The 16,473-nt window shown below is 36.9% G+C and overlaps 1 protein-coding gene across 3 annotated transcripts in view; it reads left to right on the top strand.

Annotated features, from left to right (window-relative positions):
• Nucleotides 1-7,336: 7,336 nt before the first annotated feature.
• Nucleotides 7,337-16,473, top strand: part of erc2 (ELKS/RAB6-interacting/CAST family member 2) — a 122,238-nt gene continuing 113,101 nt past the window's right edge. For 2 of the 3 annotated variants that reach the window (XM_051675685.1, XM_051675683.1), the window contains exons 1-2: nt 7,354-7,416; nt 11,240-11,996. In XM_051675685.1, the coding sequence (XP_051531645.1) occupies nt 11,343-11,996 (654 nt within the window). In that variant the 5' untranslated portion in view covers nt 7,354-7,416; nt 11,240-11,342. Of the gene's footprint in view, nt 7,417-11,239; nt 11,997-16,473 lie in introns of all 3 variants that reach the window. The other variant, XM_051675684.1, reaches the window with a different exon arrangement.

The raw sequence follows: 16,473 nt of genomic DNA, 5'->3' as shown, positions 1-16,473 counted from the left end.
TGCTGGCCCTCAATGACTGTTGACTGCAGTGGAAAAAAAGAGAATCTTACAATCAGAAAAACAAATGGTCTGTGTACTGTAGGGTTTCTATACATATTGTTTGTTAAAACTCAATTGAAAAATATTTAAGTGGCTTCCCTCGTGACGGTGCCAGAAGAGAGGGTATAACAAGAATAAGCATATGTATTATAAATTGAATTGGGATTGGGGTTTGACAAACAATGTGAAACTGGCAACAAAAAAGTAAAGAAAAGAAAATAAACAATCTCGCGATTTAAAAAGATTCACTCACTGTTGTAAGTGCAATGGGCTAAATGTGAGTCCAGTATTCATTGTGAAATATTGTGTTCTTTTCAATGTATTCCTGTTAAAAAAGATACATTTTGGTGCATCATGTCATGTAATGTGATTATGAAAATAATGAACCTGCAATTTGTTTCCAGACTGGAGAAGAATAAAAGACGAAAATTAAAATTAGCATGGTCTCTTGTATCTGAAAACTAAATGAAGTACTAAATGAAGATATATGGGTGGAAAATGTATGTGTATTCCACTTTCTTTTTTCTCTCAATCTTTCTATATAAAGAGTATAAACAATTTGATTAGTTTGTGAATCAATGGAGTACTGCATTTCTAGATTTACTTCTAAATGTCGTTAAAATATATAAAGAACAAAATAAACTACCAATTATAACAAAAAATCTGGATTTGGGGTCACAGGGTCATAAGGTTTACCACTTTAATATTCTGTTGAAGCTGACTAAGGCTCACCCATTTGATCAAATCCGCCCCTTTGCAATTTACAGGTGTGAAATAAACAGGACAAAGGTTGTTGCCTTCTTTCCTTCTTCGGGAAGTACAAGAAGGCTCCAAACAGATGGTGTTTCAGGCAGTGGAGCATGAGCACTACGACTGACATGAGAAATATTTTCCCTGAGAAAATTTTTTTAAGCAATAATTTTGTGTGTCCCATATTTCTGTCAGCTGTTTAGAATCAGAATAAGCAATGCCCGATTCGCGATTGAATCGTTGTTTTGAGGCGGGTTAGTACAGTGGCCAAGGGGTTCACAACACAACCAAATTAGCATAGCAAAGAAAAGCTGAAAACACAACGGAAATAAGCCATAACACAACAAAATTAAGTCAAGACACATCGTAAAAGCCACAGCCCAACAGAAATAAGCCATAACACAAAGAAATTAAGCCAGAGCACAGCCAAATTAATAAGACACAACAGAACAAAACGACCAGAAAATATATAGTTAAAAAAACGCTGTACTTTTTTGTCCTTAAAGGGATAGTTCACACAAAAATGAAAATTCTCTCATGATTTACTCACCCTCCTGGCATCCCAAATGTGTACGACTTTCTTTCTTCTGCAGAACACAAATTAAGATTTTTTAGAAAAATATCTCAGCTCTGTAGGTCCATACAATGCAATATGCAAGTGAATGGGTGCCAAAATTTTGAAGCTCCAAAATCCACATAAAGGTAGCATAAAAGTAATCCATACGACTTCAGAAGTGATATAATAGGTGTGGATGAGAAATAGATCAATTTCTAAGTCATTTTTATCATAAATTCTTCTCCCTGCCCAGTAGAGGGTGATATGCATGAAGAATGTGAATCAACAGAAACAGAAGAAGGAGGACGTGAAAGTGAAGTGGAGGTTGACTGAGAAGGGAGGAGAATTTATAGTAAAAAAAAAAAAACACTTAATATTGATCTGTTTCTCACCCACATCTATCATATCGCTTCAGAAGATATGGATTTAACCACCAGAGTCGTCTGGAGTACTTTCATGTTGCCCTTATGTGGACTTTGGAGCTTCAACATTTTGGCACCCATTCAATTGCATTGTATGGACCTACAGAGCTGAGAAATTCTTAAAAAATCTTAGTTTGTGTTCAGCAGATGAAAGAAAGTCATTCACATCTGGGATGGAATGAGTGTGAGTAAATGATGAGAGAATTTTTTATTTTTGGGTGAACTATCCCTTAAAGTGCTCTGGCCAAAGCCTGGTTGGGTTTCTACTAGAAGTCTTAATGCACATAACTTGTGCCGAAATCTGACTGCCCGACAGACACTGACTACATGCTAGGCCTTATCCTTAAAGCCCACACCTAATGCTAACCTCACTGATCCCTACCCCTAAAGCCCATCCCTACACCTGCCCTAAACATAAGGAAACTAGGGAGCCAAAATTTGGCACTACAATGGCAAAGCACTCACAGGAAACTTTCTCTTGTGACATGTTGACTGGGGAACTCTTTAGTGACTTGCAGTTCTCTCTGCATATTCCAAGCAGCCTCATGATCTCTCATGCATTCAGTCAGACTGTGACACAATTTAAAATATAGTCCTTAAAAAATATTTATTTTCTGTTAATTTCGCTGTGTTGTGGTTTAAGTTCACTGTGCTGTGGCTTAATTTTGTTGTGTTGTGGCTTATTTCTGTTGTGTTTTTTCAGCTTTTATTTACTTGGCTAATTTGGTTATGTTGTGCATAGGGTTGGGAGGGTTACTTTTGAAATGTATTCCACTACAGATTACAGAATACATGCTGTAAAATGTAATATGTAATGTATTCTGTTAGATTACTCAAGGTCAGTAACATATTCTAAATACTTTGGATTACTTCTTCTACACTGGTAGATTTTTTTCACTTGTTTTGACTATAAAAGCTCTGCCAGTACAGTAAGACAAAATACACATGTTAAAAATACATTCTCTGAAAAACCTAAATATCTTATGCAGTGTTATTTCTAAAACAAGATTAATCAAATTGATCTTGTTTTAAGGATTTTTAGATATTTTTACAGGAAAACAAAACAAAAATTATTATCAAGAATACAATTTTTGCCCTAATATCAAAGGTCTTACTAAAAAAAAAAGAAATTATGATCCAACGTGAATTTTCTTGATAAAAAAATGTGATCGTGCCTGGTAACATGTTCATGTAAAATGGCTAGAAATAGCATTTTAGCTTAGCGTAAAGCTGACAATTTACACAAGGTTTATTTCTATTTCTTCTGCTCCAAACTTACTTCAAACTTACTTCTCTGTTACTCTATGAATGTAACACATCATAAGAAAGTGTTTCACTGCTGTTCAAATGCACTTTGGATCGAATAATTTATATGTATAAATGTTTTCCATCTGAAAGGACTAAATATTAAATGAAACAAATGACAATAAAATGCAAAGTAATCTCTTCAGTAATCAAAATACTTTTTGAATGTAACTGTATTCTAATTACCAATGATTTAAATTGTAACTGTAGTGGAATACAGTTACTTATATTCTGTATTTTAAATACGTAATCCCGTTACATGTATTCTGTTACTCCCCAACCCTGGTTGTGCACTTCTCGTCCACCATTAGGTTAGGCCTTTTTTAGTGAATTGGCCAAATGGTTAGCAAAACGGTGTATATTGATTTGCAGTTCAGTCCAGTTCGTTCGGACAGCTGACTCATTGTCATTTGGCACGGTTTCTCACTCAAAATAGTATTGGTATACTTCAGACCACAAAGAACAAACAGAGCGCTGGATTAAGTAGATATTTACTTACAATCTGTTCTCTTATTCGAGAGGCAACTTTTAGAAACCTCAACTAGTGCTGTCAAGTGAATAGGACTTTTAGAAATGCTTTGGAGCCAAATTACATGAATGCTACACATACTCAAGAAAATATAAAAATGCTACTCAAGTCACCAGAAATAATTGATTGACCTACAATCAAAACAATAAAAGAAATGGTGTAAGTTTTGACACGGCCTCTAGATGTCATTAGAGCACTATTCTTCCCAATGTGAGCCATTATCTTTTTCAGTCAAAGCGATTTTGTGAATTTACTTGGACTGTGCTAATCTTCTTTATGATTTGGTTAAAAAAATTCATCTTTCACTCACTCAATAATCAATATTTTGTGCCCTGGGAATTCAATTCTTTACCCAACGTCCACAGAGACTGAAGACGATTTAATTTTGGGGCATCAGTGTCCCCTTGTATCACTACTGAAAGAAATGATGGAAAAATAATGATTTTGTGGAAAACAAATGCCGGAATTGACCATTTCTCTGCTCCATTTACCCTATACAGTCATTATACAACCATTTTCATTTTCGAATGATATTGTGTTCATGTTAAAACAAACCCACAGTTTATTACAGTGGTACCTGTGTTTAAAGAAAAATTAAACCATGTTTCTTGATCAAAACAAACCGATAAACTCAAATGAGTGTGTAACTGATATCTGTAAAATGGTTGCAAAATCTTGGGCCCCAACCACTCTTCTGTTAACAGAACTTGACGCAGCTACATGCTGTTTGTGTAACTGTGTACATGTTTTCTTGTCCACGTACTGTCACACACACTCACCATCAACATTTGCTAAAATCCCTCAGCACCAAGAACCATATAAAAAGGCTATGGTAGTAAAGCATTATTCACATCACCAAGGGACTAACAGTGCTGGATGTTTGGTTGTCATGCACTGTTGAGTCATATACACTGATTAATCAAGTAATTTGCGGTAAACAGGTCACATTGTAATGAACATTTAATTTGTTTTATACAGAATGGCACAAAGATAGCTGCTATAAATGGCAACTTATTAACATTTCTTAATGCTGCTTTAAACTTAATTCTTTGCCATAAGTAAACAACAAGTGCTACATTACAGTGTTTTTCCACCTCATTAGACTGTACACTGCATGAAACAAAGACATATTTTTTCATACCTAATGACTAATTTTAAGAATCCAATAAACTTTAAATTAATAACATTACTTGATGTCTTACTTGCTGTGTTATATTTCAAGCAGACAACATTAAACATTTAAAAAATGATCTTAAGCACAGCAATATCAGATCTAACTAGTCGTCTCTTTTTAACACGCTGGGACAACGTAATGACAGACTACTGAGAATTACTCTCTCCACCCCGAAGCATCACATTTGGAGGAAGAGCTGGAGGGGAAGTCTTTGAGTTGCACCTAGCCAATCACAAAGCACCAGAGGCGTCAAAGCCAAATACAGCAGTGGTCACAGGACCACACTTGGCCGCTTATGATTGGCATGGCTACAGACGGATGGGCAGCTCACCCGTCAACTTCATGCAGAGTTCTTAGATGTGACCTTCACAGAATTCATTAGGAGATCATTGGTTATTGCACAATTATAATAGCTGAAAGGTATTAATATATGTGTGTATATATACTGTATATATATATATATATATATATATATATATATATATATATATATATATATATATATATATATATATATACACTACCGGACAAAAGTTTTGAAACACTTGACTGAAATGTTTCTCATGATCTTAGAAATCTTTTGATCTGAAGGCGTATGCTTAAATGTTTGAAATTAGTTTTGTAGACAAAAATATAATTGTGCCACCATATTAATTTATTTCATTATAAAACTAAAATTTAATTAAAAAAAAAAGTTTTTGAAATGGATTACTTTGACCAAATAATAAAGAAAAGCAGTCAGTAAGTGCCCAACATTGTGAAAAAAAAAAAAAAGAAAATTATAATAAAGAATGAGTGTGTTTCAAAACTTTTGACCGGTAGTGTATATATATATATATATATATATATATATATATATATATATATATATATATATATATATATACACACACACACTACCAGTCAAAAGTTTTGAAACACATACTCATTCTTTATTATAATTGTTTTGTTTTTTTGTTTTGTTTTTTTTTCACATTTAGAATAATAGCAAATCATCAAAACTATGGAATAACATAAATGGAACTATGAGAATTATGTTGTGACTAACAACAAAATCCAAAATAAATCAAAACTGTGTTATATTTTAGCATCTTCACGTAGTCACCCTTTGCCTAGAATTTGCAGACATGTACTCTTGACATTTTCTCAACCAGCTTCTTGAGGTGTCACCCTGGGATGCTTTTTAAACAGTATTGAAGGAGTTCCCATCTATGTTGGGCACTTATTGGCTGCTTTTCTTTATTATTTGGTCCAAGTCATCAATTTCAAAAACTTTTTATTTATTTATAAAATTTTGGTTTTATAATGAAATAAATTAATATGGTGGCACAATTATATTTTTGTCTACAAAACTAATTTCAAACATTTAAGCATACGCCTTCAGATCAAAAGATTTTTAAGATTATGAGAAACATTTCAGGCAAGTGTTTCAAAACTTTTGACCGGTAGTGTGTATATACACACACACACACATACACTCACACACACATAAACATTGTGTATTTATAATATACACTATATACATAGTACTAGCACAACTCACAGTAATCTGTTCAATTTACTGTGTGTGTTTTTTATATATATATATATATATATATATATATATATATATATATATATATATACACACTGGCGGCCAAAAGTTTGGAATAATGTACAGATTTTGCTGTTTCAGAAGGAAAATGGTACTTTAATTCACCAAAGTGACATTCATCTGACCACAAAGTATAGTCAGGACATTACTGATGTAAAAAACAGCACCATCGCTATTTGAAAAAAAAAGTCATTTATGATCGAATCTAGACAGGCCCCATTTCCAGCAGCCATCACTCCAACACCTTATCCTATATATATATATATATATATATATATATATATATATATATATATATATATATATATATATATATATATATATATATATATATATATATATATTAGTCTTTTTATACACTAGATATATAAACTACTAGCAAAATTTGTGACAATACACAGCCATTTGTATACTGTGTATATGCCTACATACAGTATTGTGTATTTATAGTATACACAATATACCTATATTACTTGCTCAATACACAGCCATTGTTCATTTTTTAAGTTACACAGTATTTTTATATGAATTAAACACACACACACACACACACACACACACACACACACACACACATATTCACAGTTGGCTATATATAGAGGTCTAAGCCTGTATGATAAATTAAAACAGGTGATTATGCATCTTTGTCATTTAAATTTCAAAGATTACCCTCCCCCTGTCTTTCATCATCAAAGCTTAACCTCCATTTGGAGTCAGTTGGCCTTATAAGCGACAATGACTTTAACTGAGCTTAAGTGATTATGCGGTGTAATAAGAAATACAAACATGCTTGGGTGACAACGCCTCATGTGGTCAACGTGTCTCCTGTGAAATATTTCTACCCGCTGGCCCTTTAAATTGCATCCTCCGACGCTAATTTATGAGTTTGGGGGCGGAACTTGTATACGTGTGTCCAATGAGAGCACGGGATGCTGATGCTGGAGTGAATGCTGATGCTGAGGGGGACCCGCACAGTGATGGAGCGGCGATTTCGTTGAGAAGGTAACGGAATCTTGAGATACACGAGCTTACATTCATCCGAATTAGGTAAGGTTAAGGGTTTATATTGAAGGATCGAAATAAGATCGGATCCATCACTGTAGGCTAATTATTTTATATTTGTAGGCTGATTAAATAAGCTTAAATCCGCTACTCTTGCAGAATGAACGAGGTGAAGCGTCGCGCGGTGCTTTTTCAAATGCATTTGCTTTATGATTTCTATTCGACTTTTCATTCAATATATGCGCATTCTTTCATATTTGACTTAGTTCATTTATGAAAGGTTGGTTTGTTTGTCTATGGATGTTGTTATACGGTCTATTTGTGTTCATTCACCGCTTTGGCGTGTCGATGAGAATATTTTTAATAAAATAAATAACCGTTGTCATGTGTACGTGTCTATTAATGTTGATCACACTTCTGTTTCTCTCAATTTAGGGACATTTGATATTCAAATGTACACCGTATTTTGTGATTTTCCTCACTGGTGTCTTTACATTGAGGAAAAACATAGGCATGTGACTGTCAGCCTCTCGGAGTGATTTTTTTTTTTTTTTTTTTTTTTTTTTTTTTAGGCAATGATTGACATTAATATAAGCCAATCAGAAAACAGATGTTGTCCGCACGGCCAGTGGTTGGAGGGTGGGGGAGGGATTTCACACGCGGCTTCTGTGTGCGATCTTTAAAAGATCAGAAAATGCATTGGTGTTTAAATCATGTAGGAGGAGCAGTGTGTCTAGAAAACCATTACTACATTATGTGGTATTAAAGGATATATTTTTAACAATATTACCCACAGCCATCATAAATGGTCAGACTTTATAATGTGACCTGTTACAATTGCTACAAAACCCTGCAGTCTTTTATTTTATGGATTATTATAGTATCATAATATTATTTAGGAGAGACACATTGGAAAACATCGATATGTATATATAGGGAATTTTAAAATTGTGGTTCACAGGCCTGGAAAAGTCAATAGAAATTAATAGAATCTTTAAAAGTCATGAGAATTTCTATAGTTGAATACCTGGTATACATTTACTTGCTCTAAAATACTTAATTGACAAGAAATAGCTCTTTGTGATTACAGTCACTATATTCATTGTACAAAAGTTTTGTTTATTTTTAAGGTTAAATGAATGAACTTATGATGTGTTAAATACAAGTGGTCCACTTGATAAACTTAGATATATACTTTTATATTATATAGATATTTTGCCATGGCAAGGATATTGTTAAACATAGTGTAAAATAATTCTCTTTGAACTCTGGGTGCAAACAATGCACTTGACATAGGCTAAATGTCATGGTTAGACTGCATTTCATGCAACAGATGCGTCACTTTGCGGGTCGCTTTTCCAGTTTCTCCTCTGAACGTGTCACGTTATTGAAGTCTGTATAGTTTGCCCTTTTTGTCTCTTTAAACACACCGTGTTCAGCGTCAGATTGGGTGGTGGAGAGAGAGGCAGTGACTCGTGATGTCGACCTTGCCACCTTGATTAAGCCTTTTATGATGGAGAGCAGCTGGATTTGACATATTACTGACCGACTTTCCATCATTCAGTTCTCTGAGAAGAGGTGTATTGTCATGCTTTCTTGTGACATTAACCAAAATCAATCTGTAGGTTCTGTTAAGATGTAAACGTTATGTTAATTAGGCAAACATTACTGTTACTATTGCTCATTCTTAAGGTTTGGGATTTGGACAAACTCCTAATCTAAATTATTGAAGGGATTGTTCACTTAAAAATGAAAACTGATGAGAAGTCATTACCCGCATTTTGTTCCAGACCCGTATGACTTTGTTTCCTCTGTGGAACACAAAAAGAGATATTAGTCACAGTCGAACACTCAGCCTTTCAAAGCATACTCATTTGACCGCGAGTGCATACAGATGCATTCGATGCATATACACTACAACTGCTTTCAGATACTCTTTAGTACATTTAACGGCAGGCACATGTGCAGATGACACACACAGACGTGGACTTTCCGTGCACACAACACGGACTGTCCACACTTACTGTGCTGATGACGAAATTTGTGTCTTGTACATGGTAGCGGAAAACTGTGTGCTGCTTCAACCATGCATTCTATTGAAGAGAGCCCTTTTCTCCCAATTTGGAATGCCCAATTCCCACTACTTAGTAGGTCCTCATGGTGGCGCGTTTACTCACCTCAATCTGGGTGGCAGAGGACAAGTCTCAGTTGCCTCCGCTTCTGAGACCGTCAATCCGCGCATCTTATCACGTGGCTCGTTGTGCATGACACAGTGGAGACTCTGCATGTGAAGGCTCATGCTACTCTCCGCGATCCACGCGCAATTTATTACGCGCCCCATTGAGAGCGAGAACCACTAATCGTGACCACAAGGAGGTTAGCCCATGTGACTCTACCCTCCCGAGCAACTGGGCCAATTTGGTTGTTTAGGAGACTTGGCTGGAGTCACTCAGCACACCCTGGATTCGAACTCGCAACCCCAGGGGTGGTAGTCAGCGTCAATACTTGCTGAGCTGCCCAGGCCCCCGAAGAGAGCTGTGTTTAAAGCATTCACTTGGATGACAATTAAACAGGCAAAAAAAGTCTTACAGACTTAAATTGAAGAAGAACCCAAACCATATCTAGGGCTGGACTCTTTTGACTTGGCCGAGTAAGGAACTACCAAGCAACCACCAGAAACCCCCTAGAAATGCACATGCAAACCGACGATCCCCGGCATGGGAGTTGGACGCTCAAGAGAGGAGGTTATAAAAGCCATGGCCTCTAGCCTCTGTCGCTAGTGCATCTCTTAAGGCCAGGAGAGTGAGGTTTACACACTGCATAGCTATCACGTACCAGCTGGCTACCATTACACTAGCATAGAGTTTTCCTTGGGGAACCACCACATTTTCTTTTTGAAAATTAAAAAATATAGCCATTTGGATGCAATCCTTTTTGATTGTTTGTCCAGTATGGTGAGCTATATATGGCCAATTGCCAGAAAGTTTGTCATGTCCTTTCTCTGGCACGGAGGTGCACAGATGTCCTGAACATTTGCACATGCCTTCTTTGAATGTCAGCATAAATATACATTTCTCTCTCTCTCTCTCTCTCTCTCTCTCTCTCTCTCTCTCTCTCTCCACACACACACACACACACACACACACACACCCATGAATGCCCACACATCCTCACTGCTTGGTCATACGAGTAAAAACAGGTGTGCTCCTCTTCATCAGCTCAGTCACTGTTGCTATAGCAACGCTCTCCACAGCATCAGCATTATCCCCGCAAACAGTAGGTGGTCCACACCTCTGAGAAAACTGCGGGGCACTTTTCATTTTGACTTATCTATCTGAAGAATACAAATGAGTGTTATCTTGAACTACCTTCTCTGATGGTAACTCCAAAAAAGAAACTCGTAGGAAGTTGTATTTCACAGAAACATAAAGGAATAAAATGACTTGCTGTTTCATTATGTTTTCCGATAGGCAATTTACTGTACAGCACGTCTTTCAGGAATGTTAGATGTCTTTGCATTTTGAGTGGCTTTAGGCGACTGTGAATGAAAGAGAATAATTTTTCCACAGAATAGTCAGCGTCAAACGAGGCAATTTGTTGCAGCCATTTTGAAATGTGTGACTCTTCTCTTCTCTTCTCTTCTCTTCTCTTCTCTTCTCTTCTATTCTCTTCCTGTCTTTTCTGGTCTGGTCTGGTCTCTTGGTTCTCTGCTCATCTTGTCTCTTATCTTCTGTTCTCTTCTCATCTTGTCTCTTCTCTTCTCTGTTGTTTTCTTTTCATCTCGTCTTGTCCTTTCTCTTCTTTTCTCTTCTCTTCTCATCTCTTTTTCTCTCCTCTCTTTTTTCTCATCTTTTCACTTCTCCTCTAGGATGCAGTAAACACCCTTGTCAGCTGACAAGGGAGCAGTTTTTCGCAGTGCATCACAGCCCTCTAACGGGCACTCTGTTCTCCAACTCACGAAACCTCGGAAGATGTATGGCAGTGCGCGGGCTGTCGGCCACATCGAGGGCAGCCCTGCACGCTCCCCACGGCTGCCTCGTTCCCCACGGTTGGGCCACCGTCGGGCCAACAGCGGCAGTTCAGGTGGCAAGACCTTATCTATGGAGAACATCCAGTCCCTCAATGCTGCCTACGCAACGTCTGGCCCCATGTACTTGAGCGACCATGAAGGTGTCAGATCCACAGCTACTTACCCTAAAGGTACCATGACGCTCGGTCGGGCCACAAGTCGAGCGATGTATGGCGGCCGGGTCACCGCTATGGGCAGCACCCCCAACATTGCCTCGGTGGGGCTTCACCATGCCGACCTGTTAGCATATGGCGATCTAGGCTCACTGTCTATGCTCCACCACCAAGTAACGCCGTCGGCCCTTCTGCGGCAGGCAGTCAGGGGTGGAGGGGGAGAACTTTTGGAGCTCCAAGCACAGCTACAAGACATGCAGAGAGAAAACGAGCTTCTTCGGAGAGAACTAGACCTGAAGGACAGCAAGTTGGGCTCCTCCACCAACAGCATTAAGAGCTTCTGGAGTCCAGAGCTAAAGAAGGAGCGAGTGATGAGGAAGGAGGAGGCTGCTCGAACCTCCATCCTGAAAGAACAGATGCGGGTGACCCATGAGGAGAATCAGGTTAGGATAGTTACCTTACATTGCAGTTTGATCACATTGAGAATCTAAGGTATGGAAGATCTTTGTAACCTACTGTATATTTAGAATGATTAGGCCATATGCTGAGTAAAAAAGTGACCATGCACTCTTAAAAATAAATGTTCTTTAGTGGTTCTTTGTTGAAGAAGTTCTTGATGATACATTTAAGGTTACTCAGATCAATGTGTTGGTTCTAAGTATCATCCATTCACAAATGAAAACCATAGCCTTCCTGGGTTCTTTTAAGCACCAGTGGGGTAAATACAGGTAAAGTTGGACACTTTAGCTTAATCACCTATTATTATATGTATATTTTTCCATGACTAATAATCAGCATTAAATTAATCTGAAACTAGTATCGGATAACATTTATGTTGCTGTTTTGAACATGTTTTAATATCAACGATGATGACAAATTATAAGTAAGTGTCCCACTTTACCTGAATTCACCCTACATAGATGGGTTCTAAAGAACCATAGAACCTTAAACTGTTCTCCTATGGTATCATGAGATAAAATTGGCCAGATTTCAAACGAACTCTGAAGCGTTTCGCATGTGTTGAGAATACAGTCCAACCAATCAACCATCCAATATTCATAAAATAACCATGAGCACACCTGAGGATCTTTGGAGAAGAAATATGTAGGTCAACTCATCACTATATTATAGGGCTGCACAATTAATCTAAAAACTAATCGCGATTACGATTACGGCTGCCACGATTATGTAATCGTGAAAACTGACGATTACAGCGTTCAATTTAAGTCTGCTCCTGTTGCATCAATGGTTTCTATTTACAACGTGTTTTTGCAGCGGTTGAGTACTCTAACCAATAACTAACATGTCTGTTGAGTAAAGAAATGGCAATGGCCAATCAGAGCCACTTAAATGAGTCCTCTGTCCTATCAGTAATGACAACTGATCCTAATGCGCAAGTTTTAAACCATCTGAATGCCCAGATGCTTGCTTTATGTTCCACCTCTGTTTGCAGTGGCACACGAAAATTAAGAAACATCACCTGACACTCGAAAAGAAGCTGTAGAACAAGAGTGAAAAGCACTTTGGAATTATTTTGGATTCATTGCATATTGCACCGCTCTCTTTGAACGTAGATGTTAAATACACTGCAAATGAGCAACACAACAAAACTAAAACATTCCTGTTCTAATCAAGGCATAGAAGTGGTGTAAATAATTGATTTATTATGCTGATTAGACAGCTTTGTTTTTAATGAGAGCATTTGCGAGAGTGCAGAACTTTGTGCGGAGCATCATTGAGCTCGTGTCGAAGTGCAGGTCTGAAACCTGCAGTGAGTGACAGCAGTCATTGTAATGGGAGAGTTTGTCACGTTGCTCGATTTCTGTGTACAATTTATTAAAAATGTAATAACAGTTTTGTTTCGTCATGTTAATAAGTAGGCCAGTGTGAATTTGATATGTACAAAATAGCAATAAAATAATTCAGATTAACTGTTCTAAGTTTGTTTTGGAGGTGTAGCCAACATAAAGAATATGGTATGAATAGCATATTTCAGGAATCACCGTTGTTGTTATCGCATCTGCTCTAATAAGACCCATTTGCCATGCAGCTGGTATTAGTAGATTTAACATTTTCACGAATCGCACAAACTCCGATCGCAAATGACTGTTTTTAATTTCCAAAGTGCAACCACTGAGGCCAAAAATTATCTAACGATGGTCTTACATGAACAAGATCACCATTGAAGATCTGACGGGATCAATGGTCCCCTGTCTCACCACCAAAGGGCTTACTGAACGCGTCAATTTAAATTGGCTGTTAATATGTTTGAATATTGAATATGTCATATTATTTACTGTACGTGGACTAATAATTTAAGCAGTAATTTAGCAATAATTTAATTTATTCTATACCATAGATATCCATTTAAAATCATTTTTATTTGGCCTAACATTAACAAACATTATTATAATATTTAATGCTTAAAAGATGCTTAAAAGAAACTGGAGAGCAGCTCATATCCACCATTTAAATCTGCTAGTTTACCATTTAAAAGTGCATGGTTGGTTGCTTTGTGACGTTACGGTATTTTAATATTTTACAATATCTCGCGATGACAATATCAAGAGCAATAATCAACAATTATGATTTTTGCTATAATCGTGCAGCCCTACTATATTACATATATTATTATTTTTTGGCGATATATAATCACGTAACAAAGGTGGTGTTTAATAATTCCTGAGGTAGTTTTAGTATGATTGCTTCTTTGTGTTGGATTGCGGCAGAACATACACAGGTAGGAAGGCTTTAGCAACTTTTTGACGGATAAAAAACAAGAAAGAAAACCATTTAGGAGGCAGAAAAAAAAACTAGCGGATCAACCTCTGATTGGAATGCGCATTCTATTGCCATGTGGCAACGTTTTGCATATCTGTGACATAAACAGTACTGGAAAGTTGGAACCAGTTGATACATTTCTACAGGTACTTCATTTTAACCAGTAAATCGATGTGTTAGCTAAATCCAGTAAAAGCACACAAACATTCTGACCAATGAGGGACTGTTTGCTCACATGTCAATTTTATTAACACAATTTTGCTCTGATTTGAAATGTTGCCTTGTGAAAGCAAACCGAACCATTCGGTATGCACCATTGTAACAATTTTAGCCCTTGTTTTGAAACAGATCAAACTAGCTACAGGTCTGAAAATGCTCAAAAACAGTTCTCTTATGTCATCAAAATGGAAAAACCCTTTTTAGAACCTTTATTTTTAAGAGTATTTGCTGAGATTATTTTCTTCACCAATAGATTTTAAAGAAACGTATAGATATCATATACATTGCATTCGTTGACACCTTACAATGTTTTTTACAGCTCTTGATAGGCGTGGCACTTAGAGTTTTATATTCATTAGTTGTGTTCTAAAACTTGTGCTGCAGCATTTTAAGGCATCATATGCACACACGTCATGAAACCTGTTCCAAAAGGTAGGCAGCGGCATCTAAGATTGGCCAAAATCTATTGGCCCTTATAAAGCAGCTGCATATGTGGGCAATAGACAGCAAGGCAGCTCCCTAGGGTTTGGAAAAGAGTTACATTTTAAGGCTAGTCATGGACAAATTTCACTAAAGGTTATCACTAGGTTTGGTGGCAGTAAAGGCTCTTCACACACTACAGTTTAATTTGACGTTAGTTAAGGGCTACGCCTAGTTTATGAGTTCCTGTGTTTGCCAAGGTTGCTCATCCTGCCTCCAGGTTTGGTATCATCAGTGGGCTCTGCTCTTTTCTTTTCCTTTATTCTGTCTCTCATTTAACCGTAGAGTCATGCTCTCTCGCGCTCTTTTTTCCCCACCCACTCATGCTCTTCACGTCTCTTCACAGCTGATTTCCTCTTTATGGAAGAGTCTTCTGGGAGGCACTTCTGGAAAGAGGCTCTTATAATCATTAATATTTCATCAATTAATCAGATATGGCACTCATTCAATGGACACGCTAAAACACATTTTATTTGTTGCTCTAAAATCTGATTGGATGAGCTACAGTACATTCAAAGCTGTTTTAGAATAGCTGATATACACACTCCTCAGATGAATGCTATATTAATGCGCAAAGCTGCCACATTACTTGGCAACCGTAAACGGTGTACAGCAGGGGTGCTTTTTTTACATCGACCAGTCAATCGCAAGAAAAGCACTGGTCGATTTCGATAACAGGTCAAAAAGGAAAAAGAATAGAGAGAGAAAAGACACAAATAACAAAAATATTAAAGATTGACTTTTTATTTCCTCTCTTCTATATCTGCACGCTGTTTGACTGACAGGCGGCCTATGTGTGTGCTCAGAGAGCACTCATGCTAATGTCAGATTCACACATACACCGTGAGCGGGGCGTCAGCGAAGCATGAGCACGGCGTGAGCAAAGCAGTCACGTTGGGCTTTCTCATTGGCCTCATCTCTTAATGTGAAGAATGTAATCGGTTAAAATGGACGACAAAATGAAAACGCGCTGCTCACGCCCCACTCATGAAGTATATGTGAATCTGGCCTAATGCGTCTTGGTGTGGTATTAATGTAAATATAGTCAGTAATGTCTAAAGTGAACGTTAACAGTGGGACAAAAAAGTGGATTTGTTTCAAAATGTCGGACTTGAAGTATAAATGTAACCTAAAACACCTGCCGCTGCTAAGTATGTCATTAATATTAATCAAACAACAATAACAAGAAAACAAATAAAACAAATACTGCTCTAGGCTGGATAAATTTAGTAGCTTTAAAAAGTATTAATGGAATATAATCAAACAGTGACCAGTAGCTAATAGCTTTATGTTACATTTAATTTCATTCTGAATGTTTACTTGAATACTTGAAAAGCTGAAAAAAGCACTGTTTTCTTAATTTGAGGTTTTTTTTTTTAGTTTTTTTTTTTAGTTCTATTGTTTTTAATTTATTCCGATTTATTGCTTTTATTTTATTTT

Source organism: Myxocyprinus asiaticus, chromosome 37 (assembly GCF_019703515.2).
Source record: "Myxocyprinus asiaticus isolate MX2 ecotype Aquarium Trade chromosome 37, UBuf_Myxa_2, whole genome shotgun sequence".
NCBI lineage: Eukaryota > Metazoa > Chordata > Actinopteri > Cypriniformes > Catostomidae > Myxocyprinus > Myxocyprinus asiaticus.
This window is presented reverse-complemented; position numbering and strand designations above follow the sequence as displayed.